Genomic DNA, 26,384 nt, shown 5'->3' on the forward strand with positions numbered 1-26,384 from the left:
CACCTGCTGAGGATCAGGCCCCTGGTGTATAGTGCAAGAAACAAGAAGACTTTTTTTTAAAAAAAGTGTGGGCTCCAAGGATATAAAATAGACAATTCCTTTAAGTTAACTCCTTTTGACTGTAAAATCCTGTTATGGAGCAGGAATCTCTGTGAACCAGTTTGTGCAATCATTTGAGTACAGAAATGGTTTAAAACAAACCCCACAACTAGAATTTGGGTTGCCAGGAGCAAATCCTGTAGCCTTTCACGGCCTGGGAATTTGCTGTTGCTCTCAGGATAGCAGTTAGTTGAATTGCATAAGAAAGGATAATCATTAAAAAACACCCTAAGGCTGATGTACCGATACTGGTACTTGGTGCAGCTTCAAGATGCAGCCATACATCCTTGGCTGCAGAAGGCTTTTTAATGGTATGAAGCACCATCTCTTTCCAAAAGGCATGTATTGGAATCTAGCCTCTTTGCACTTGAGGTGCTGCAAGTCATGGAAGGGGTAGCACATGGCAGAGTGTCCACAGACTGTGAACCTACCCGGGATGGTCTGTAAGATAGGAGTCCATATGGAAAGTGCCTTTAGCAGCTGGAATCAAACAGCATGGCTGTGTGTGCGATTATCCTGACATGGACATCTTTACTGAATGCTCACTGACGTCTTCTTTACAAATCATTACAGGATCTCGGGATGTGAAGGCACATCCCTGTAGTGGGGGTGAGGTGGAGTCGCACTAGCAGCGGGTGGCCACTAGAAGGCACAACATCCCATAAAACTTCTTGGTGAGCATTAGGAATGCACCTGCAAGCTACATCTCTTTGTGGCATGCTCAATTACTCCCCCCCCGCCCCCCCCCACACACGCCAGTCATACTTTATGGGCTGGTATGATGGAGGAAGATGGCACCGTGGCCCCTTTGAGGCACCACAGGGTGCTCTCCATGGGAGCAGGGGGGGAGCAGTGCATGAGCTCCCCAAGCAACAGAACTTCAATTGTGCCTAGTTCTTAGATTCATGCTGTAAGGTGGGAGAGACTCCATGTATTCTTCTCCTGCACCACTGTGCATCTGTGTGAAGGGACAGGCACAGTTTAGCCCTGTATATAGTAGACACATAGCCTCACATTTTCTACACGGATGCGTGCATGTGTGCTGACGTTTGCAGGTGTAAATCAGAGGTGTGCAAGTGTATGCTCCACATATTGTGTGCCTGAAAATCTGTCCCACAGTGATTAGAGCTTCTTGGTGTCTGGGTTTCAGAGGTAATGAGCAATCTCTGCTCCTACTGAAATCTGCTGGAACTGTTGGTGCGAAACACTTGTGCAAATCAGGCGTTGGTGCTCTTTTCCCTGCTCTGTCATTCCCTCTCTGGGTGGCCTCAGCCAAGTAGGTCTCTTTTTTCAAAGGTAAAGAGAGGAGTGAATCATTTCAAAATGAAATGGCATTGTCTGTTTGTTACTGCAGCATGTAATCTGGGGATAGAGATGGGTGAAAGCAAGACAGGAGATCAGTGCTGGAGGGTACCTTCACCAAGTGAACCTTTAAGAGGGACTTGAAGGAGGCAGAGAGGTTGCAGGCTACATGGAGTCATGGAAGATGCTGCAGGCACAGGCAGGAAGCGAATAAAGGTGTGGAGATATTGTGTTCTTTATTGCTATCCCATTGTCCTAAATGAAAAATAAAAATTAAGGCCCATTTGTTGCAAGAGAAGAATGATCAGAATTTGTTTCCTGTGGGAAAAGTCTTGCTTTTCTAAAACTTGGGGCCACACTCTCGTCTGGGTAAACTGGCCTAGCTCTGTGGATAGCCGTAGAGCTAGACTGATTTCATGTCACATGGCCTTGGATTTTTAGGTAAACTGAGTTAATGAACAAACAGCAGCTTTGATGGGGCAGAACATTCTGTTCTACTTTATACAGGTTCTTGTACTATACCCATCATGAGAGTGCTTGAAGGAAGTAATCAAGCAACATCAACAAAAGAAGTTTTATACAATGCTCATGGAGACTTAACCACAGACCACATTATTAAATTGCCTTCAGCGCTTTAGCTGTTTGCCTTTCAATCCAGGACACACTCTTTAACTGAATACAAAGTTGATTGTTTTGTTGGAGGGAGGACGTGGGTGAAACCTGAGGACAAAAATTGTGTAATCCTTGTAGTCCATGAGGCTAACAAACTTTAACGCGTCGTCAACGTAATAAAAACAAACCCCAGGCCCCACAGTAAGACAACTGCTCACAGGTAAGGGCCTGATCCAAAGTCCAGTACAGTCAATGGAACGACTCCTACAGATTTCAGTGAGGTTTGGATCAAGCCTTAAACCTACCTCTTCCTCTGGGTCTTCCTGAGCATCTTGGGTGAAATCTTGCCTGAAATCTTGACTCCTTTGACTTAAATGGAGCAGGATTTACCCCTTCTTTTATGCTTAGAGTGTAAACTGCTTAAGGCAGGGCCTGTCTTTGGTTTTGCCTTGCACAGGGCTGAGTACATTATCAGTCCTTAGCAAATAACATGTACCCAGGAGAGCTCAGATCAGCAGCTGGCCTTCGACAAGGTCCTCCCTCATGCTAACTCCAAGGGTGGCCTGCCATCTTTGACAGAACTGGCTAGTACATACTACCTGCAAGTGAATCTGAAAAAGGTTTGGTGGTTCAGATCAGAGGAGCATCCAATAGTCCTGAATGTCTTTGCAGTGGGAATCTCCCAGGAACAGGCTTTTTTGAATGTTTCACAGTTCACCTGGGTTTGTCTGGGCTGTATACCATGAAAACTGTATTTCTGCTAGGTTCCTGGATGAAACCAGGAGGCTCAGGAACAGGAAAGTTTAAAAGAAAGGAACTGGATGATTCTGGGCCTAGGAAATGGGTTGGGGAGCCTTTCAAAACAGAGGAGTCAGTTTGAATCCAGCTCAGGTTAATAGTAACAGAAAGTGGTTACTACCTGATTAGAACATAAGAACGGCCATATTGGGTCAGACCAATGATCCACCTAGCCCAGCATCCTGTCTTCCAACAGTGGCCAATGCCAGGGGCTTCAGAGAGTCAGATGCTTTAAAAAAGTATTAACTTGCAGCTAGTCAGTGTAATTTGTAATTAATTATACCATGCTCAGAGTGAGATGACCAGCAGCTATACAGTACAGTCTGATCCTATCAGCCCATTGCACAGCCAGTTAGCTGAGCGCCACACTCTTTATTAACGGTGTCGCTCCCTTTATTCACAGCACCCATGCAATGTACATGCAGTTCCAGCCGCTAACTTTTGTTTATCCACAGCCTGAGGAAGGCCTCAGGCCAAAAATGTGTCTTTCCAACAGCCATGCTCCCCCAGGAAGAGGGAAAACTGAACATTCCTTAATTAACAAAAATTCACCTCCCCTTACATTTGTATTCTGTTTTGCAGATGGGAAATGCCTCTGATTCCTCAGCGTTCACATCCACCTTATCAGAGAGAGAAGACCTGATTTTTGGCACACTCTATTTGCTCTTTGGTAAGGAAAGACTTATTCTTACACAGGTGATCTCACACCCATCTCCATCAAGGATGGCATGGCACAAGCTACTGACATGTCTGTCACAGGGAGATTCAGGCACCTTGCATTCACTTCCAATAATAGTTTATAACTTCCAGAAAAGCGTTCCATGTCCTTTGGGTTCATCTGAGCTCACCCCACCCACACTCTCCTCCATCACAGACAAGTATGGCATGAGCACAGGACTTTCTGGGTTCTACTCCTGACACCAATTTCCTCTGGGTCCTTGGGCAAGCCACATCAGTGCTCCGTGCCTCAGTTTCTTCACATGCAAAATGGGGCTAGTAGTGCATATCTCCCTCACAAAGGGCTGTGAGGATTTACTCATGTTTTAAAATGCTTTGAAGTTGAAGAGTGATATAAAGGCCCTGATACAACTCCTACCGCCACTGGGAGAAGAATCAGGCCTCAGATACTTAGCATTATTATTAGCTTAAAGCATGCAAAATGCATTAACCTCAAGCAGTGTGTACACCTCTGAACTGCCCTTCACTATCAGCAGGGGGCACTGGTGACATCTGTAAGCCAATAAGCGAAGCTGAGGTGTAAAGACATGCTTTGACAAGGCCTAATCTAGCTAAAGTGAGCAATGCCATTGATTCCCATGGGGCTGCTCCTGCTCACATGAGTAATGTAGAAGTGGAATAACTCCATTGCAGCCAGTAGAGTTACCGGTTTAACTGAAAACAGGATTTGACACACTGTCCCACACAGCTGCCTTCTCAATGACTTGTTCATTTCAGGTTTCAATAGATAGCAAGGTAAATTAATCAGCGTCTCTTCTGTCTACGGCTAGGAGATGCTTAATGATGCGCTGAACAAAGGATCTCTGCTGTCAGGGAGAAAAGGAATTAATGGCTTGGATGCCTCTGGGGAAAAAAGTTTGTAACAAAGTGATCAGCCAGGGCGTCTGATCAGGCCTGGGCACCAGACCTAGACACAGCTCATCCAGGCCCTCCATCTCAAAGACCCACTTCCTAGGTCAGAATTCTGTCCCCTGGCCAACAAGCCTGCCTTGTGCCATTCCTCTGCATCCTGCCACAGCTTAGACCCAGGCTGGTCAAGTTCGTGTATTTTCATTCTTTTGAGCTGTGTGTAGAGGTGGCAGTTTATTCTAAAACGGAAAGATTCCCAACAGCAGTGTTGCCAGCTTTCAAGATTTAATCATGAGTCTTGTGACATCTGGGGTTTCTCACAGAGTCCAGACACATGCAGTCATGTGATTACATGTAAATCTCCCCTTTCAACCAACTTTCTGGCTCTTGTGGTGGAGGAAAAGCTTGAAAATGTGACCCAAGTGCCCCCTGAAGGCTCAAGAGCTATAAGGTAAAAGAAAAACAACCTAGGTTGTTTGGGTTGTTTAAACCTCCTGATTTTTAGGGGCCCAACTCAACTTTTGAATGTTTGAGGTTAGCAACACTGCAGTAGCTGATTCCCAGTCAAAGCCAGGGATGGAAGAGAAGGACCAGTCTGCCCACACTCCTGCCTGGGATGCTGCATTTCACATCCTAATTTTCCTTCATCCCACTCAAATGTGGTCATCTTCCACTTTTACTATCAGATAAAACTCAGTTCAAAAACCAGGAACTGATCGCAAAGCAAGGTCGCAGGAAATCTTATCTGAACTTATGCTGAAGAAATGGATCCCATGTCATTTTAAACAGCCTGAGCTCATACACTCACTCTGTGTCCCATGTGTCGAACTCTGTAAGATGAGAAGTGTGCAAGCAATGCACAGAAATGCACACACAAGAGTTCACGTACAACACACAGATACACATGCAACCACACCAGGAGTACACTGAAACACAAACACATGCCTACACAAACCACCACACACACACACACACACACACACGTGTGCACACCAGAGCACTCAAACACACACACACATGCATATGGAAACAGACACAGGAATAAACAAACATGCGCACACAGGAGTGTACCCGCTCACATAATGAAGTGGCATGCATGGAAAAAAACAGCCTGCTTCATGCCTTTCTGAGCTAGGTGGAGGTGGTAAGACTGAGAAAGTCAGCAACTCTTGCATGCAGCTAAGAAAGATCCTAGAAGATAATAAAGCTAGTAGAATACAGCTAATGAAGAGGCGAGGGAAGGTGTCAAAATAGCTTTGTGGAGGAGTCCTCTAGCAGTGCTGGAAACAAGGATATGCATTTGCAAACTAGTTCCCCTTAAGTGACCCATAAAGAGCATTCAAAAAACTATGTATCTGGGAGCAAGTATCCCCTGCAGGATCCTACTTATTGAGGATAACATGTTTCTATTAGCCATTATACAGCTTTGGCATGTAATTGTAACTATAATATTTCATTTACAAGCTAATCCAGTGGGAATTAATTCCAGTCCCACATAACCTGCCCCTTGAGTAGCTAGGTTCCCCTTTGTGCATATACAGGAAAATTATTTTAGTGTTACTTAACGGACGAAGAAAACCCTGGTATGAACATTTATTTACCACTGTTGTTTTAAACACATTCCAAGAAAACAAATGGCTTTTTCCTGTTGGTTAGGCTGGATTTACCCTAATCTTCATAATGTCCTTCTTGTATATGTTGTAAACACAATATTGCACAGCACAGACTCACACTAGAGATATTGCCAGGAAGAAATTAAAAGTGGAACATGCTCAGCTTCTTGGCATCACCGCCATAACAACACTGTCACAAAGCTCCCACTATTTATCCAGCTGGAAAAGGTTGGAGGCTCCCGGTCTTCAGTCAGAGGAATTCAGCTCTGCCTTGGACTCTGCTCCCAGAGTCCGTTTCACTGACATTCTGCCTGCTGCCCCATCCCCAAAGCATCTAACAATGACATTCCCATTTAAAGTTGCTCTAAAAGTGCTCAGGCAGCCTCATGCCCTTAGGTGTCTAATGGTTGTTATTCACTGTGCCAGCTGAAGACACTCTTTTTGCCAAGTGCAGCAAGTCCTGGAAACAGATCATATACCAGGGGGGTGACCAGCCTTGAAAAGCCTGAAGACACTTCCGCCTTTTGTATAGCCTGAAAATGATGCTTCCAGGAGAGCTTGGAGAGTTGCCTGGCTCTTGCCCTATATCTGGTTACCTGGAGCTCCCTAATGCAAACTGAAAGGGCAGTTACCAAGTTTTTAGAATGGCCATGACTGTGCAGAGGAGATGAGGGAATGTTAGTGTGGAAGGAGCATGCCCAGTGTGAACTATATCATTCCAAGAGCCAGAACAGACAGATTGGACAGAGTGCTTGAGCAGTCCATATAAAACCCTTCTTCTTGTCTCTAGCCAGCCTGCCTGCCAAATGCTCACTAACCATTGCACACGGTGCTGATGCAGCAGAGGTACAAAGCCAGGTGCTTTATTGATCACATCTGTCCTGGCTGAGCATTCCCCATGTACTCACTACACTCCAAATTCCTGCACCAGCACACGGTGGACTCTGGGTAAAAGCTGAGAAGCAGTTTTCTCCTTGCACGTTTCAAAGTCCTGGTTAGCAAGAAGGGATGTGACCCAGAGCGTTATAAGGCCCCACAGATCCTAAAGTGGGAAATCTGCATGTTTGAGATCTGTGTCTGTTCTTCCCTTTACACATTCATACATGCAGTGAGCGGCATCTCTGCACGTAAACGGCTGCCAAAGAAACACAACTCATCAGTGTTTGAGGATAGTAGGTGACCAGCAAGACAGACCTGCACACATGCCCTCCCTGTCCCTATGACATGCACTGCACTGCTGCTATCCAGCTTGGGTATCCTATACTGGGGCTGTCTCTCTCTGCCTTTTCTCAGGCATAGTTTCTCTCTTTGGAAATTCCCTGCTCTTGCTGGTGGCCTATCGGAAGAGATCCATGTTGAAGCCTGCTGAATTCTTCATTGTGAACCTGGCTATCAGTGACCTGGGCATGACGGTGACCCTCTTCCCTTTGGCCACGCCATCCTTCTTTGCACACAGGTAGCTCATTTGCATGGCATTGCATTTAACGGGCATTTCCGCGGGTGTCAGTTTGCAAATCCTGCCTTGACCTGGAGAAGGAATGGAGACTAAGGGCCAAAGTCTGAGCTCAATCACAGCGATGTAAATTTGAAATAATCCCATTGAAGGCAAGGGACTTACACCAGTGTAAGTGGGAGCAGAGTTTGGCCCTAGATCTCTCATAATAGGAATTCATATCCTGCACTGGGAACGGGGATCATTCCCAAGGGACTGAGCCAAACATAATCAGATATGAGCCACCTAAGCAGGAAGAGCCACCCCCCCCACCTCCCCTCGGCAACTCCCCCGCCAAAAAACATAGTCCTGCTGGCCCTTCTGTGGCCACCACATACGCGCTTCTCAGAGGCAGCGGCTCCAATTAGTCCCCTGCACTGGCTTACGCTGCTCCCTTGTTAATCCTCCTCAGGTTTGCCATACAGGGCTTTTGTGGGGTGCACCTCCCCTCCCCACAGCCCAGCCATCAATCTGACCAATGCCTGGTGTTGCAGGTTGGAGTCTATTTGAATCCATGTGGCATTGTGGGGATGTATCCACATGGGGCAGTAGGGAGAGTCACAAACGTGGTCCGAAGAAACCACATGTGGCTCATGAGCTGTAGGTTCCCTGCTCCAGAGCCTTGCAACCTTGCAGGACCTGACTACAAGTGTCAGGTTTGGTTTGGGTATGAAAACAACCTGACCCTCCCAGCCTCGGGTTGGGTCATCTCTGCTCACCTTCTGCTGGCCGGCCGGGGGTAGGCGTGGCAGCTGTGTGCCCCACTCCTGCTGACTGTCACCACCTCGCTGCTCTGTGTGTGTTGCAGTGTGAGCATGCGGACGAGTCGCAGCACGTCTCTCTGCGGCACACACAGCACAGCGTGGCACCAGCAGCCGCCTGTCTGACCCCACAGGGAAGCAGCCAGAGACAGATCGTGGCCATGGGACGTACAGCGCAGGACGCCCCCGCCAGTCCCAGGCCACACTTCAAGGACTAGGTGGCAGTGCCGACACAGGTTCAGGGCAAAGTGTTGGATTTGAGTAGAATCATTTTCAGAACTGACCTGACACACTCCAGTTGGGTTGGAGTTGGCTGTGCTCAGGTCAAGTTTGGGTCCAGGTTGGGCTTTAAAATTAGGCCCAAGCAGACATCTACTCTGGATCCACCCAATGGCAGGGGGCTGGCGAGACTTGTACAGTATGTACCATCAGGTGCTGCAGCATATTTAAACTGAACTTTGCTAGGACAAAACCTTTCAGCCACGTGCAGCGTCCTTCCGAAACTGACTTATCACCTTTCTGTTTTGAGGGAGGTAGCATGGACTAGTGGTTAGGCACAGGACTGGGAGTCCAGAGACCAGAGATTATTCCCAGCTCTGCCACTGACCTGCTGTGCAACCTGGGGCAAGTCACTTTGTCTCTCTGTGCCTCAGTTTCCCCCTCTAAAAGGGAGCTAATGATATTAACCATCCTCTGTAAAGATCTTTGAGGTCTGTGGATGAAAAGTGCTAAACATTATTACTACTTCCTTGAAACTGACACTCCAACAATAATGGGCAAAGAGTGCAGCTGTTTCAGTTAAATATATAGAAGGGTTTTTTTTAAAAAAGCAGTACATGCAGCTTGTGTGTACAACTGCATGTGTGACTAGCTAATCATGGTCATTTGCATTCACAACAACTCAGTTTGTGCTCACAGCCGTGATAACTGTGTGTACCGTAGGGGCACAACCACATGCACATCTCCTTAGACAATCAGGCCCTAGGTATTTATGTCCCCATTTCGTTGCATCCACCAGAAGAGTCTCCTAGAGCCCAGCTCTACCGCTTAAGTAGTTTTGCTTTCTGTGTCAAACCATGAGCTGGAGTGGTGCCAAACTTCTGTAATCAAGTGTCTGGTTTGAAATGCTGGGTGGGAAATACCCATGTGACTTCATGAACTGCATGAAGCAACTCAGACAAGTTCCCACCCTCTCAGCAGAATCACAAGCCTTGCGAGCTCAGCATGTGGGGTAAACGTGAAGGTTTCAATTTTACCTGATGATTTTTCTCTTCCAGATGGCTGTTTAACCATGCGATGTGCACATTCTATGCATTCTCCGGTATGTTCTTTGGCCTCTGCAGTCTTACCAGCCTGACAGTGCTAAGCACAGTTTGCTGCCTGAAGGTCTGTTATCCAGCATGTGGTAGGTGCTGGGATGTGTAACCCAGGTTACTCTCTCCACGTCTGCCCTCCTGGCTATTACTGCCAGTAATGCCACTCCATCTTCCCCATTCTTTAACAACTTAGGTTAGTCACAAATCTCTTGGCAGCAGCCCCCTGAAAAGCTCTCGATTAGGAACATATTCATAAACATTTTAAATTACTCTAATTAACACAAACAATAATACCATAACTACTTGTTTTCCTCTTTTAGTTTGCATATCTAAATTCATCACCATCCCATTTACTGTTTGGTGCCATACAATCAACGCAGCAGGTCCTTAGAAGTGTGGGTGGGAGCAAGTCAAATGTATTATTTCACAGCCCCTAATTAAACAGGGCAATGTGTTAGAGTTCCAGTATCCTTGCCAGGTAGTAATTGTACACACAATGGGGCGTCAGTTGAGTGATCGCTGCTTCCAGAGATCATTGGGATCTATGGATCAGCAGTTCCTTTCCAAAAACCATTTCCTAGGGGTGCCAATGTGGTTGTTGCCCCTCTGCCCTACTGCTCTGTGTGGCTTTTGGTTTTAAGGATTTCGTGGATTGTCTCGGGGCAGGCAATTTCACACCAATCTGAGTGCTGGGCTGCAGATAAAGGCAGTTATGCTGCATGTGTGAGCTCCTACCTTAGTGTTAAATACATTTTGCATGACTGACTCTGTCCTTGCACAGTGGAAACGCTGCACATCTGATTTAGGAAGTTCCCTGTTTTATGGCTCTCGCTCTAAGGGTTATTCAGATCTAATCACCATCTTTTAGTTGAATGTTAGCCATATGGCTGGTGTTGTGCAAGACAGAAATACAAAGAAAATCGTAGCCCGGCCCCCCAGTTGTTCATAATCAAGGCAGGGTTTATCCGAACTGATCCTAATGACTAGGGCCCTACCAAAGTCACAGCCATGAAAAATGCATTGTGCATGAAATCTGATCTCCTCCTGTGAAATCTGTTTTTTTATGTGCTTTTACCCTATACTATACAGATTTCACGGGGAGACCAGTGTTTCTCAAATTGGGGGTCCTGACCCAAAAGGGAGTTGCAGGGAGGTTGCAAGGTTATTTTTTTGGGGGGTGTGTGTCACGGTATTACCACCCTTACTTCTGCGCTGCCTTCAGAGCTGGGTGGCCAGAGAGCAGAGGCTGTTGGCTGGGCACCCAGCTTTGAAGGCAGCGCCCTGCCAGCAGCAGCGCAGAAATAAGGGTGGCAGTACCGCAACCCCCCTTTGATAACCTAGTGACCCCCCAAACAGCTCCTTTTGGGTCAAGACCCCTACAATTACAACACTGTGAAATTTCAGATTTAAATATCTGAAATCATGAAATTTAGGATCTTAAAACTCCTACAGCCGTGAAATTGACCAAAATGGACCGTGAATTTGGTATGGGCCCTATTTCTGACAGATTACACTGCAGAGATAGCAAAACAAAAATGTATTCTAGGTCCGGATTTTTAGGACTGTACATGCATAAGTTTGCATGCATTTGCACACCTAATCTGTGTACACAATTATTGTGATTGGACATGTAAATTCTTATTGCCATTTTGGAGGATGATTAGCAGCTGTGGACCCAAATTAGGTGCACAGACAGCATGCACAGATGAGCACTTGTAATTCTGAATGTCTGGGCCTTCATCCTCCCCCCGATAGAGTGAATTCATAGACCTCTTGTCTCATGTATTCTGATGTGAAACATGGCAGATAGCTTTCTTGGGGCTTTCCTATTTTGGAGAGTGCGTCCACTTAAAAGAGAGGGAGGTGGCAACAGAACATTCTCCATGAGGGGCCCTCAGTCTGAAACGGCTCAGACCGTCAGGGCACAATACAGGGCATATGCATTTATTGAGAGCCCAGTTCCAATGCCTTACTCACATGGAGTAGTACCTGATTCCAAGTGGTCTCTCAGAAATCAGTGGAAGCACTTGCAGTGTCAGATACTAGCCCATGTGAGTAAGGGTGGTAGAATCAGGCCCCAAAACACCTTAGGAGATAGGGGCTTATTAGGGGCTGAGATTGGTGAGGGAGTGGGAAGCTTAGGGGAAGACTGAGTTGGAGGGCTGCTGGGATCGCTAGTTGTTCATTTGCAGTTGATTGTTAGAAAGGCTCTTTTCCACTGAGGGAAAGGCTCATGCTACAGCACCTGCCCCGGAACCAGCACTGCCTCTACATACAGCCAGGGCAAGAGCCCTGGGGCACCAATGAAAAGGCAGCCAAATGCTGCAAAAATGACTTGAATCTTTTCTGGCCAAGTGGTGTGCTTTAGCGAATGCCAAGGAAGCAGCTTCCATAGCAGGGCCAGGGAGTCAGAGCTATTTTCATAATCACATGAGTGGGAAGCCTGGGAGAATTCCCACCCCCAAATTAGGGCTGGATGGCAGATGTAGTCATTGCGGGTAACATCCACCCTCCACACTACTTAAACCCCACAGTGGGGTCACGTATGGGGGCCTCAGGAAGAGCAGCTGCCTCTGGGAGTCTTTGAATCCTCTGTGTGCTATGGAGAGGGACTCCCTGCCTGCTCCAGACAGGCCAGTGCAGGGGGCAGTTGAGGAAGGCTGGAGGACGAGCCACTGGATCCACAACTGCACAAACGCAGGGGCCAGGAACATCCCAACCCCAACAGGAGGGTTTGAGACAGGGGCTCTGGAACAGCCAAGGCGAGTTAGTGGCTGCACAGAGGCGGCAGGTTGGGCTGGATCCATTCAGCCTTTGGGAAGGGAAGGGCGAGTTTCACACTGTAGGACAATAACCTGCCTAGGCTTCATCCCAGTGGGAACATCACTCCCAGGGGGTTGTATTTTCAACACATTGCAGCATGAAGCATAATCTGAGTGGTGCAAACTAGAGCCTAAATCTTTATACACAGGCACACAGTAGTGAGCGTATGCCAGACTCGTGCATGAGAAATGAGGTGTGGCGTGAAAATCTGGCTCTAAACTGTTGCTATTGATCCAACCATGATATTGCAAGAAAACGCAGTATTTCCCTATGGCTGTACCTGGAGGACATGGAGGGCAGGCTTGACTGTGACATGGTCAGTGCTGACCTTTTATTTTGATCCACTATTGGCAAGAGACATATATAACACTGGGAAATAATTAACATTGTGGGGCCAAATTCACAATGGGGTAACTCCCTTTTGCAGCACAATTTTCACCTGCATTATTTTTGCCTGGACTTTAGTTGTAGATGTTAATCTGAGTGCTTGTAACACACCAAATGTGGGTGTGAATCAGGTAGTTAAAGAGACATATACTTAGATTAGCACCTGCAGTTCATTGTCTGGGTACAAAAATTGGGGTACAAATTGCACCCACAAAAGACGAGCTGAGGTCCAGACACCTATCTGTAAATGTACCCTATATGTTTTTATATTGTCCTGCAGGAATTACTTGCATTTTCTCATTTAGACAGCTGAACCTGCCAACCAACATATATCTTCACAGATTTTGGATTACAGGCAAATAAAAATATAATAGAAACCAACAATATTATTAACTTGATTTGCAGACAAATTCTCCAAGATATATTCTCCAATAAATTCCCTTCGCAGCAACCCAGGATGGATACTGAGTGGGAAGGACCCGAGTAGCTGGATTTCAGTCACTCATTGCATTGGCATCCATTTTGTGGCTGAGTTTGGTAGATTGGTGATTTATACACACTCTAACACACAGCAATTTATTTCTGAAATGGTGTGCCAGGGAAGGGAAGCCCGGGCCAGCCTACAAAGCAGCATCTCAAAGGAGGCCACAATGCTGGGTAATTACGGCCTGATCTTGCAACATTGAAGTCAATGGGAGTTCTGCCATTGACGCCAATAGAGCCCTTTGAGGAGCTGTATGCTTAGCAGAACATGCCATGTACCTTGTAGGAATCCAGACACACCTAAATGACTAAATTGGTGTCCCTCTTGGTAACGAATAAGTACCTGAAGAACAGACTGCAGTAGTGAGCTTCTGCAGCCCCCGAGCCTTAAACCACCAGCCTGTGCCCCACTTGGGAGCACGTACCTCCAGCCAGGTTGGAAATGTGCCTTCTGTTCTAGCAGGCATGGCTGGCATTTCCCCTCTCAGTCTTTTTCTTTTCTACACTCTCCCAGCCCAGCCACACAGTGGGAGGAAGCAGCACCAAAAGGAGAGAAGCAAATTTTAAATTCTGCAGGAAAACAAACAAAACACAAAAACCTCCTATAGAACTTTGCTTGGCAAATGCCACTAGTGGCCACATTCTCTGAATGGAGTGGCACAAGGCACCTACAAATTCACACTTTTGCATACCCCGGTGGTGTGATCGCACAAACACAAATACTGACAGGAGGAGGTACCCAATTTCCATGTGCAAAATGCCCATTCAAGTGCAGGAAGATACATTTCACATTTCTGAAGTCTCACTTTCTGCAATCTCTTTGGAGAACCTAGGCCTTAGTGGTAGGGAAAGGAACTCCCCGCAGCTAAAACAGGGATGTCTGGGTTCTAGTCCCATTTCTACCAATGACTCCCTGTGTTACATTAGCAGAAGTAATTTGATTGTTTGTGCTTCTGCCAGCTGTATAATGGAGATAATAAATAGTGACCTACCATTTGGGGATTTGCAATAATTAATTGCTTGTATGTAAAGTACTTTGAAAGAAATGAAGGACACGAGAGAAATGCCACTGTTACTTAGTATATTACTAGATGAAAGTCAGAGCCAAACTTTCAGCAGATTTCTCATTAATACTTCTGTCAAACTTGTGGTGCCTCCATTCTGCACAATGCAAACCCCTGCTTTGCCACAGCTGAACTCAACTGCCAAGCTGCAGGGACACATTGATTTGCTTGCAAACTTTTGCAGATGCATGACTGGCAGCCACAAAGCAGATAGCCTCTAGGGACAAACAGTCCAATTCATAGAGATAGCATTGGAAGGAAGTCACCTCAGTTAAGCAGCCAACGGAAAGCTTATGGGATCACTTTGTATAACTGCAGAAATTATCACAAAAGGTGGGGAAAAAAAGAAAGATTAAATGTGGCCATTAAAAGACAGCCAGGTACCAGCATCTTTTCCCTCTGCAATTTCTGTTTCTGCTCTCTAGATGATTACTGCACTTGGTTGTGTGGCTTCTCAAGCTTATCTTCCTGTAATGCACTTGTACATTTGCCACTAGGAAATGACTAATCTCAGCATATTTTTAATTGCTTAGTTTCAAAGAAAAGTTATTCCAACATATGTCTGAAGATTTAGCTCTTTAAATTAAGCCCTTAGAAGATCAGAGAGTTTAAGATTTAAGGGAGTGGGGAGGGAACTCAGAGAAAAATCCAACTCATGTTTCATCAAATGGCTTTTCTGAAGTAAACTCTGATAACGCTGTTGATTTAAAATTTAAAATAAAAGCTCTGATCTTTCTCCATTTCCAGATGCAAATCCCCCCAGGCGCCTCTCCCAAACCCTTATTTTCATCAAGGTTTAGGAAATCTGCATCTTACTTAGCATTTCACCTCCAGAATTTTAGGGACTCTCAGAAACTGGAGCTGAAAAAGGCCCATCAAAGCCATCTTCCCTGGAACCAGTACAGGACAGAACTTGCGGGACTGCCCCTCAGCATATTCTTCAGCACTTTGGCCCTGATTACTAGCCTTTATACTGTAGCTGGCTTGTCATACAGAAATATATATAATGGGCACTATACAGATGATTAAGTAATCACAGTTCACGCTCTAAAGAACGTACACACTCAAAATGCGGTGAACTTACTACATTTCAAAGTGTAGCACAGAGTACACTTTAACTGCAGAGCTACTATGCTTGAAGGGTTTGTGTTGTGTGTACACAGGTCATTTCAATGAACTCAGCCCCAAATTAGTGCATAGTAAACCCCACCTCCTTCCCCGGTGTAGACAAACCCTAGAAGGCAAGGAGTGGGGGAAAGGGAATATTACAAAGTACAAGTGCCTGGTCCAGTTTTAACTATTCAAATGCTGATGCTCCCCATATCTTGCATGTGAGACTATTGCCAGTGAAGTAGATCTCACCCTTGGGTATTTCTCCGATTATTCAGGTGAAACAGGCTTTACCTCAATTTCCCCTGGTTACGTGGATCATCTCACCATGAATTCCATGGGCCCCCACATGGAAGAGGAAGGCCAGGATTTCTAGCTATTACAGTCAGTCAGGGTTTTACCACTAACTGGGGCAAGTCATTCCACCTCCTTCTGGGCTTTGTTTTCCCTGTCTGTCTAATGGGGATAAGAGTACGTGTACACTGCAGTGCTTAATTTGTGCCAGGGCTGAGTCCTGGCACTTCTGGGGCTTGGTGCATCAGTTATGAAAATAAAAAATAGTGCTTGAGCCCCAGCACCTCTTTCATTACAAATTAAGCCCTGGTGTACTGCCTGGCCCAGCGGCTTGGTGAGGCTTCATTAGTTAGTGTTTGTTAAGTTCTCCAAGCTGCTCAGCTCCATGCAGATTGTTGTTATCCATCCCAGTGTTTCTCTGCTAAGCCAAGGCTGATTGCTTCAGCTCAGGAGTGCCATGCTATGCAGAGTGTTCATGGAGGCATAATCCTGGCTGGACACGGGTCAAAGTGGTGAATGGCAGGCAGCTCAGGCAGCATGCCCAGGCTTTGCTACACTGGCAGAGCTCCCTGTAACAATCATCATCTCGTCTCACTGAAAGTAACTACGATGAAGTGGAAAAGGTTCATTTCCCAGCAACCAACTGCTTGACAGCTTTTTGTTCTAACCTATATGGAGTTACACCAGGGAGGCTTTTAACCCACTGGATATAGGACAATGTGCCTGCAAACCGTGAGGACTTCAAGCCTACATTTCCAGAAAGCCATCTGATTTGTACCAGAAATTGACAGGACTGCTCTGGGATAGCTCTTGTCCTACCTTATAGGATGTTCAGAGAGAATGGCAATAGGCAAATCCTCCTCCCCATTCAGACCAAGGATCTGTGGAGTCTCAGAAAGCTCAGTCCTCCTCCTCCAACTCTTTTAAGACCTATGGGGAACTATGAAGCACCATGGTCTCAAATGCCAACACCACAGAGGACGTCATCTATATATCATTGCAAATAGCCTCATCTCCCTCAGCCTGGCTGAAGAAGAAACCACGTATGACACAGGTGATGCTGGGAGAAGACGGAAACACTTTGGAGACCTACCAATTATCATCACCTTGCCCTGCATCAAAGGTCTCTGCTGAAGATGGTGACATCAGCCCTCCTGACTCCTCACTGTTGATGAGCATATGCCACATTGTGACCACACACATTGTTCTCTTTCATTTGTGACTAGCCAGAAAACTGCACCTCAGCTTAGCCAAGAAGCTTGGCCGCAGAGATCAAGGCCCTTCGACCCTCCAGGCTGGGCTCCTGCCGCTCACTGGATCTAGATATGAACACTCCAACATCAAGAAAGCTTCAGTAACTCCAGAAGACAGCAGTCTTCTCCTCAGCAACACAAGTCACCAGGAGCACTTAATTCTCCCCAACTCCTGATGCTCTGCTTACTACCCAGGGTCCCTGTGAAACACTGCATCAAATTCAAGGTTTCAGAGCTAAACTTCAAAGCCTTACAGGGGATAGTCCTGAGATGTCACAGGGAGAGGCGGCCTCTGAAGTAACCCCTCCCTCACAGCTGCTTTTCTCAGGAACAAAGAAGCTGCCAACCTCCAGTGGAGCTTGTGGAAGCAGGGCTTTCTCGGCAACAGGGCCAAGGCTCTGGCACACCTTCCTGGGGAAGACCAGAGCGACCGTAGATCTCATACTCAGAACCCAGAGAGACAGACTGGTGCATTTGTGCATGCAGTGACCACAACTGTGCACATGTTCATGGTAACTTTGTGCCGGTTGAGGCGTGTAATTACACACGCATCTTACTGAAAACGCAGTAAGCAACACTAACCCCAAAGCTCCATATTTTTGGTGTTTGTCTTTAACAACTTACTCTGATAGCTAGGACACCAGTCACCTGAGACTCAGGCCCAAATTAAAGTCAAATACTAAGAACTGTCCTGCATACAGTAATGTATGAAAATACCCAATCGAGCCTGTTCCAGGTATATAGACACACACACACACACACAAAATCAGCCTTCGGTGCACATGTGTGTTGGATTCCCATTCTGATCATTGCCCGTGGCAGATATGAGGAAATGCTGCCTTTTGGGTTACAGTCAACATTGCTAGAGTATTACTTTGGAAGGTAGGGGCCATAATCTGCTGCTGATGCACCCATACAGTGACTACTATCAAAACAAATGGAAGTGACTGGCTCAGTGGTTTGAGCATTGGCCTACTAAACCCAGGGTTGTGAGTTCAATCCTTGAGGGGGGGGGGCATTTAGGATTGGGGGCAAAAATCTGTCTGGGGATTGGTCCTGCTTTGAGCAGAGGGTTGAACTAGACAACCTCCTGAGGTCCCTTCCAACCCTGATATTCTATGATTCATACCAAAAGGAGGATATACCCCTTGGGACTGGAGCTGTCCATCAGCACTGACATTAAGGGACACATGTTCAAATGGCTTCTGAAAGTATTTGCAAGTGCTGCCGTGCACGTGTGTAAATACGCAAAGTTTAATGCGGAGAGGTGCAGACTATTTACTGTGCATCAAATTCCAGAAGCCCTTTGAAAATGCAGTCCTGAGCCCATGTAATGTAAAGCTTTGCTGAAAACCTTGGAGGAGCTGCCAACACTTTCTCACACAATTCCTCAGAAAGTAAAAACTGAGAACAAGAGTTATTCAAGTAACGCTACTGACTGAAGCTCAGGAAGGGGAGAGAGGATCTCTGCTAAGGGTGGTTGGGTTTGTAAAAAGATCTCATCAATCCAAAAGAGCATTTGCTATCTGCAGCAAAAGCAGCATGCATCAGGGGACAAGCCCAGAGCTGGGGAGCAGGAGACACATTCTGTTCTTAGGTCTGTGACCTTGGGCAAGTCACTTAGCCTGTCTGTGGTGCCTCAGTTTCACTATCTTTAAAATAGGGGATGATAATGCTGACCTGCCTTTCTAAGTTTGCTCTGCAAAACCAGAACTAGGGAGCGGGGGTCATATGTGGGTCCTATTTTATCTCAGTGCCCTACATTTGGGGTTGGCTCAGATAAACGGCTCCAGATTATGGCCCTTTTCTGAAAGCCATCCCCTCAGAACTGAGGGAGCTCAGCCCTTTTCTTTGGAAACCTGCCAACTGCTGTCATTTCTCTCTTTGCAGGCAATAAGTTCTCTCCCACACACGCTGGTGTCCTGTTACTGTGTGTCTGGGCATATGCCCTTGTCTTTGCCATAGCTCCTCTAGCCAACTGGGGCAGTTACGGACCAGAGCCCTACGGGACAGCCTGCTGCCTGAAGTGGAAAGCTTCAACCAGGGAGGCAGTGATCTATATCGTGGCCCTCTTCATCTTCTGTTACCTCTTCCCTTGCCTTCTGATCCTCATCTCCTACTCGCTCATCCTTTGGACTGTGAAAGTGTCCCGAAGAGCCGTGAAGCAGCACATATCACTGCAGAGCAAAGCCAACAGCGTGCACAGCTTGATTGTAAAGGTAGGGCAATGGGGCTTGTGTGCAGCAATGAAAGCAAAGGGGCTTTGCTGGGAGTTCTCTCACCACACCCGGGGAAAGTGTTACTAAGGGGATACAGCATGGACTAGAATGTAGGACCCCTGGGCTCTGCTCCCAGCTCAGCCAGCGATTTCCTCCATGACCTCAGGCAGGCCAACACCCCTCTCTGTGCCTCAGTTTCCCTGACTGTAAAATGGGGATAATGATACTCATCCAGCTTTGTGGAGCTCCTTGAGATCCTTGCATGCAAAGTGCTAAGTATGCTCAATTCTTTAAAACAAAAAATAAACAGGAAAAAAGAATCTGATCTGAGCCTGCTGAACTATTGGGAAAGTTCAGGCTCTGAGCCAGTTTGCAGCAGAATTCTGCAGCTTGAGCATAGCTTCTAAGACAAGGTAAACCATCATGCACTTTGCCTGTATCTCTTCTCCATTCTCTGTTCATCACTTACCAGGGCAGGGCCTGATACATGGCTTGTGGGGGCTGGATGATCTTGCAGGGGAATGGACTCAATGATCTCTCACTCCTGTGGTCTTCCAGTGCAGCTGGAACTCCTGCCCAGCTCATTGGTTGAAGAGGACAGTATAGCATTACACAGGATTTGCTTTACTGCATCAGGTCACTAGTACTTTAAGTCCAGCATTCTGCCTCTGGCAGTGGCCAATACCTCATGCTTTAGAGCAGTGGTTCTCAACCCCCTTGTGGCCTGATCAGCACACAGCTTCAATCCATGTGACATTCTCAGGGCCATACAGGTAGTATCCATATTGTGTGGATGCAGCCCACATGACACAGAGAGAGCTGTGTATGCGGCTCACAATGGTAAATAGGTTGAGCACCACTGTTTGAGAGCAAAGTGACCTCCTCTTCTCCATGCTGCTGGCTAATTGATTGCATGTGCCTTTCCTTCCGAACACCAGCAGGGATCAGCTGATGCCAGAAGTATGAGGGTTCATTACCCTTTCCTGAGCAATTAATTGCTCTGTCAGCTGAGACACCCTGAACACTGCCCAGGATTTGAGGGCCAGATTCTCAAACAAGCTAGGCATGCAAATATATGCCTAATATGCATGCACATGGCTAATGAGTTACATTGGGTCCACAGTTATCCTGTTTGATTGCACAGCTACAGTAAATGCACACACATTTTAGGCTTGTAGTTGCTGAGTTACTGGAAGATCTGGCCCAAGCATAAGCTAAGAATTCTGAAGCCATTTGCTCCTCCCTAGAAATAGGCCCAAACCAAAAGTCAGATGCTATGCCCTCAAATTTTGGTGAAATTTGGATCTGAACCTTGGCTCCAAATTTTGAAGCTCTATCCTATTTCTATTCCTCTCCAAAAGGAAAAATACGTACAAATACCACCTAAGCACTCTGGCAGTCAAGACACACAATGGAGGGGTGGGAAAGCGTGGCTAATAAATAATTGAGAACATGAAAATAGGAAGGGAAAAGATGGCTGTTACCATTTCCCTGCATAGTGACACATGAAAGAAACACACAGGACCATGAAAGAAGAAAAAAATCTTATCAGATCAGCAACAAATAATCTTGCCTGCAGCTATTCCACCCCTCCCCCACATTCCCCAGGCACAAACCATTAAAACAAAGGCAAGTGCAGGCTGAAAATATGACCACCTCCACCCCGCGTATCTCAAAATCTGAGCGTCTCCTGACTATCTAGTGACTGCAGCATAACTGACTGTTCCCAGAGCTGCCTTGATTTGTTGGCAAACACATTCTCCTTTTATTATGGAGGAGTTTGGAGCCAGGGTGGCAAAGCCACCTTCACCAGTGACAGATGGAGGCAGCTTCCTGGAGGCGATATCCAAACATGCTAGGGTCTTGCTCATTCCATCAAACACTGGTTTGTTTGGAATTCTGAGTCAAGCATTTGAATGAGTCCACACGAGTCCATATTTCTTTGCACCTAAAATAATGAGACTCTTGAAGGCTTCTGAAAAGTAGAAGTATTTACCAAGCCAGATTAATTCTCCAAGTGTTTATATTTGTGCTGCTAGTAATACATCCCTTCTCCTCCTCCTTATTTAAAGCCATCTGATGGATTTGTTTTCATATTAAATTACATTGGAAATAATAAAAAAATGCTGCCTTCATGAGTCTTTGTTCCCCAGTCTACCGCTAATACTATAATTTACCAGGGGGTGCGGGAGAAGTCTGTCAAAAGAATTTATGCCTTTTTCAAAGGAAGAAAATTTGATTTTCTAACAGACTCAAATGTGTGTGGGGTATTGGAGGAAGGATGGACTTGTGGTGAAACCACTGGACCAGCACTCAGGAGATCAGCACTCAGTTCCCAGCCCTGCCACTAACTTCTTTTGTTTGTGCCTTTGTTCCTCATCTGTAAAATGGGAGGAAAAATGCCCCTGCCCATTTGTTTGCTGTCTCTCTCTAGATTATACATTCTTTGGGACAGAGACTGTCTCTCATTGTGCACAACAGGATCCTGGTCCAGTTAGGGCTTTTTGGTGTGACTGTAATACAATCATTCTTCTCTGTCCCAAAGAGCTTATTATGTTCAGCCTACTTGTGCTTTTTGCCTTCACATCTCAACACGATAAGGAAAGCCTCAGGATTGTTAACCTTTCCCCAACAAGCATCCTATATGACATAGAACAGTATGATATGGTTGAAGCAACTAACGTATCTGAGCTGTAACATGCTGACTTACTTTGCCTATGTTACATTGCCGGCTGGCAATTTAACCATTTATATACTGAACCTTCCTGCATGCCCAAGCATCACACAGCTTTTCAGATCATAGCTATTTAAATAAACAGAGAAGTAGGGCTCTCAGATTGTGTTCAAAATACCACCCCAATGGACAGGGGCGGCTCTATGTATTTTGCTGCCCCAAGCACGGCAGTCAGGCAGCTTTCGGCGGCGTGCCTGAGGGAGGTCCACTGGTAGCGTGGATTTGGCAGCATGCCTGCGGGACATCCCACGGTCCTGCGCCTTCAGCGTACCCACCATCGAATTGCCGCCAAAGCCGCGGGACCGGCGGATCTCCCACAGGCATGCCGCGAAGGCAGCCTGACTGCCGCCCTCATGGCGACCGGCAGGCCGTCCCCCGCTGCTTGCCGCCCCAGGCATGCGCTTGGTGCGCTGGTGTCTGGAGCCGCCCCTGCCAACGGACATCCATCCCAACATACAGATAGGGTTAAGACCTCACAGCAGGAGAAGGCAGAAAGGGGATCTCACACACACCACCTGGTTTCTTTTCAGTACCTCAGTCTCTCTCAGGAGCTATCTATTTCCTGCAGTGAGGCCTCCTGACCCCACAAACATATCTAGTGTGGATGGTCTGTTGGTGACTGGGAGGGATTATTGAAAAACAGAGACCCACCTAACTATTGTGCCAGGGGTCTGTGGCATCATTTATCCCCTTAGATACATTGCTGCAGACTGCATGGCAGCCAAAATGCTCACTGCAAAGCTAGGAGCTGTCTTTCTTACTATTCTTTGTACATGTGTATGCTACAGAGGGGCTGCTGAGGAAAAGTTTGATCTGGAACGTTTGAGCCAGGGGGCTGGTTCTGGCCCTTTGGGGCTATGGCTGAATGGTTTGGAGTTAGGTTCAAAGTGTAACCTCCCATCCTCTCAAAGCTTAGGGATGCTTAGGCTTGGGATGTTGGCATAGGCCTGTGTGCACTTCATGAGTGTTGGGGGAACACTATGCTTCATACCATAGCCATTTCCTTTTCTCTTCCAGCTAAGCATTGCTGTGTGCATTGGATTTCTGGCTGCTTGGACCCCATATGCAATTGTTGCCATGTGGGCAGCCTTTGGAGATGCCAGCCAGGTTCCAGTTCTGGCCTTTGCACTCTCTGCTGTTTTTGCCAAGTCCTCAACGACCTACAACCCTCTGGTCTATCTGCTCTTCAAACCCAACTTCCAGAAGTTCCTCTCCAAAGACCTGTCCCTGCTGCAGGCCATCTGTGCCGTCATCTGCTGCAGCCACCAAAGTGTTGTCACACTCCAGTCTTTCCAGACCAGAGAGGGCAGAACCTCTGCCAGGCTCTCCACAGGCTTCCCTGAGTCCCCTGGGGCTTGCAGGAACTGCAATGACACTTTTGAATGTTTCAGTAACTATCCCAGGTGCTATAAGCTCACCCAGCAGCCTGATCCTACAGCCAGGCCCAATCTCTTGGCAGACAGGCCTGCTTGCCAGCCGGCTCTGAAAAGGACCGTGCAGGTCATGGTGCTTGTTACCAGGAAGAAGTCGGGAATAGGGACTACAAGCGTGGCAGGAAATGTTCTGCCTTCAGACCTTGTGAAAGATCTTATCTGAGCATCCAGAGAGGCCAGGAGCTCCTGAGCAGGGCTAGGCCTCCCCATCCTAGACAACAGGGAATATTTTAGCTTCATATTAAAAAAAACAACTGTGTATATGCCTGATGGGTCCTAACCTGCAAAACATCCTTTATGTGATACAGAAAACTGTAGACCAGCCTTCCATTTTTGCTGTTGCAATTTTGGACCCACAAGTTGCCCCTGTAAAAATGGACACTGGTGTCTGAAAATCTGACTATGTATTACAGTTATGGATGTTTCCACTGAAATACACTCCTCAGGGCCCTTTATCTTTGTTTTTCCACATTCTGGTGCTTTGATAGCCATGCATAAACTTTATTCTCTTGAGAAGCATTGTCGAGCATTCAGGGCTGGGAGCTAGGAAGTTCTGATCCCAGCTCTGATACAGACTCCTGTAGCCTTTTGCAACCAAGTCACTTAATCATGTCAGTTTTCCCACTCATCTACCTCACAGGAGGACTGTGAAGATTAAGTAGTTAATGTTTGCAAAGTGCTTTGACTCCAAAGAGCCTTATATAAGCACTAAGTATTGTATTAAATCTCAAGAGACATCACTCTGTGCTTATGCCATATTACCCAATTCTCTCACATTAATACAAACCACCACCATTAATATAAAACAAAGCCCTGTCCTACAAATAAGGTAGGGTCTCAGATGATCCAGTTCAATTAATACAGATTCCATGTACTTCTCCCCACTGTGTGAACAGCAAGACTGCAACTGCATGACATCCATTTAGGTAGATTTGCAGTGATGCAAGACTGGGCTTTATTGTCCATTTAGCTTTTAGGTGTAATTTAAACAACGTGTAAGCAAAACATTCCTAGGGGAGGGGACTGAGTAGAGAAGAGCAGAGCAGTTATCAAATGGCATGATCCAAAGTCCATTGAAGTTGATGGGAAAATTCCTGATTACGTGCTGAACCCTGTCACAGGGCAATTTACAAGGCAGAAAAAGATGGAAGTGAGAAGCCTGTGCACCAATACACAATCTGGTCAGCTCGCATTGTTTCCTGTTCTCAGAACTCTACCTTCTAATGGCAAAACTGACAGAGTGAGCACAAATACTACAAGTTTATATATGAACAGCTCCTGCGTAAGCACTTCAAGGAATGCAGTTTACTAGAACATTTGGGTAAATAAGGGAATCCCAAAACAAGAATATCCTTCTGTGACAGAAAAAAGGCAGCTATGTGCCGGATATATACAAAAGGATCTAACTCCAGAAATGCCATGTCCAAGAGAACCCAGACTGGAGAAAGAGTGGCTACATGGAAGACAAAAAGAGATGCCCAATCTCTTTACTATAGAGTTGGCTATTGGAATTACATATCCCAAACCATAAAACAAACTGAGGAAATGAAATGAATACAACACTCTCAGGAGAAACATCCTCAGCACATGGAACATAGCTACCATGTTGTATAATATACAAAACATTTCTAAGATCCTGTAGAAACTCTGTTGGTTACCAGGACCACTAATCAAATGAGGAGTGAGAGAAAACAATACACACTGGAAGTGGAGCAAACAGCCAGGTAACTCGTACACATTCTGGATGCACTGAAACCAATGCATTTTGAAATAAGTTACTGGCTAAGAAAAATTTCCACCTTAAAATACAGCGGTAGGGGTGGAGAGAATGACAATATGCTCAGACTAGGAAATACAAAAATATAATAAAAGAAGAATGGAGATGTAGAAGAGTAAGCTCATTGCTGGAGCACCCCCCTCATGACTGAGGATGGCCTAGCAGGCCCTCCTTGTCTGCCCACAGTTTCTCCAGCCTTGCAGTGGTGTGGCTCATCTTGTGACTCAGCCCTCCAGCCAGTCCACTTTTCCATCCTGCCCCTTCGAGGGTAACAGAAAGTCCAACGAACAATAGTCTCATGGCCTCAAGCTGAGTCTTTGGCTCAAGTCTGGACTTGTTAGTATTACTACCACCCCCAGTCTCTGGGGTCTTCAACCACCTTTTCCAGTGGCTGGTAGGGGAACCCAGGCTTCCCCTCTCTTCTAGGTTCCAAGGCAGGGACCTTGTATTAAGCAGGCAAGGTCTGTCTACTCAGGCCCTCCGCTTCTTCCTACCTCAGCTATCTGCAGGCCTCCCTAACAGCCCCTTCTTGGGCTCAGCATGTAGCAACATTCCTCACACCTACCCCAAGGGCTCAGGCTTCACCTGTCCTTCAAGGCTGTGGTTTGCAGGATTCCCCTGGGGGTTCTCTAAAGGATCCCAAATCACTAGACTTGAGCTTCAGTCCTTAAGAAAGCCTCTCTTATACGCTGCTCCTCAGCGAAACACCAGCTCCCCAGAGCCATATCCCTCTTGGTGCTAACTCCCTCCTATCTCCTCTCCCTTATTAAGGAAGGTAATCTCAGAGAACAGGAGCTCATAGCATCCTCTAGCTTTCTAAAAGTCCTTTTAAGGAACAACTCTTCTTCAGGTGGATCTGCTAATTGACCTACTTACCACCCCTACAGGTGCCAACAGGCAGGCTAATTGAGTTCACAGGCTTCTGTTAACCCTCTCAGGACCAGTGTGGGATTTATACTCCATCACCAGGGAAGGTGGGAGAGGGGGAAGATAATATATGTTTCCTAACAGCGAAGGGCCAGATTTTAATGCCCCACAACCCACACTCACATTGAATTGTACCGTACTAACACAATTGGCTATATTGATTTCAGTGGGGCTACGTGCAGAGTAAGGATCTACTGAGTGTGAGTATGGGTGGCAAAATTTGGCCCTAAATAAACAGATGCTGCCATCCACTGGAAGACAGAGCAGCTCAGACACTAAATGGCTCACAGTATCTGCACT

General features: G+C 46.5%; 1 protein-coding gene across 1 annotated transcript; it reads left to right on the plus strand.

Annotated features, from left to right (window-relative positions):
* The first annotated feature begins 3,393 nt into the window (after positions 1-3,393).
* On the plus strand, positions 3,394-23,816 carry LOC123347950 (opsin-5-like). The gene is made up of 5 exons (XM_044985138.1): positions 3,394-3,481; positions 7,305-7,467; positions 9,542-9,669; positions 18,885-19,213; positions 22,965-23,816. The coding sequence occupies exons 1-5, from the start codon at positions 3,394-3,396 to the stop codon at positions 23,541-23,543; spliced, it is 1,287 nt and encodes a 428-aa protein (XP_044841073.1). The 3' UTR covers positions 23,544-23,816.
* The last annotated feature ends 2,568 nt before the right edge of the window (positions 23,817-26,384 follow it).

Source organism: Mauremys mutica, chromosome 13, assembly GCF_020497125.1.
Source record: "Mauremys mutica isolate MM-2020 ecotype Southern chromosome 13, ASM2049712v1, whole genome shotgun sequence".
Lineage (NCBI taxonomy): Eukaryota > Metazoa > Chordata > Testudines > Geoemydidae > Mauremys > Mauremys mutica.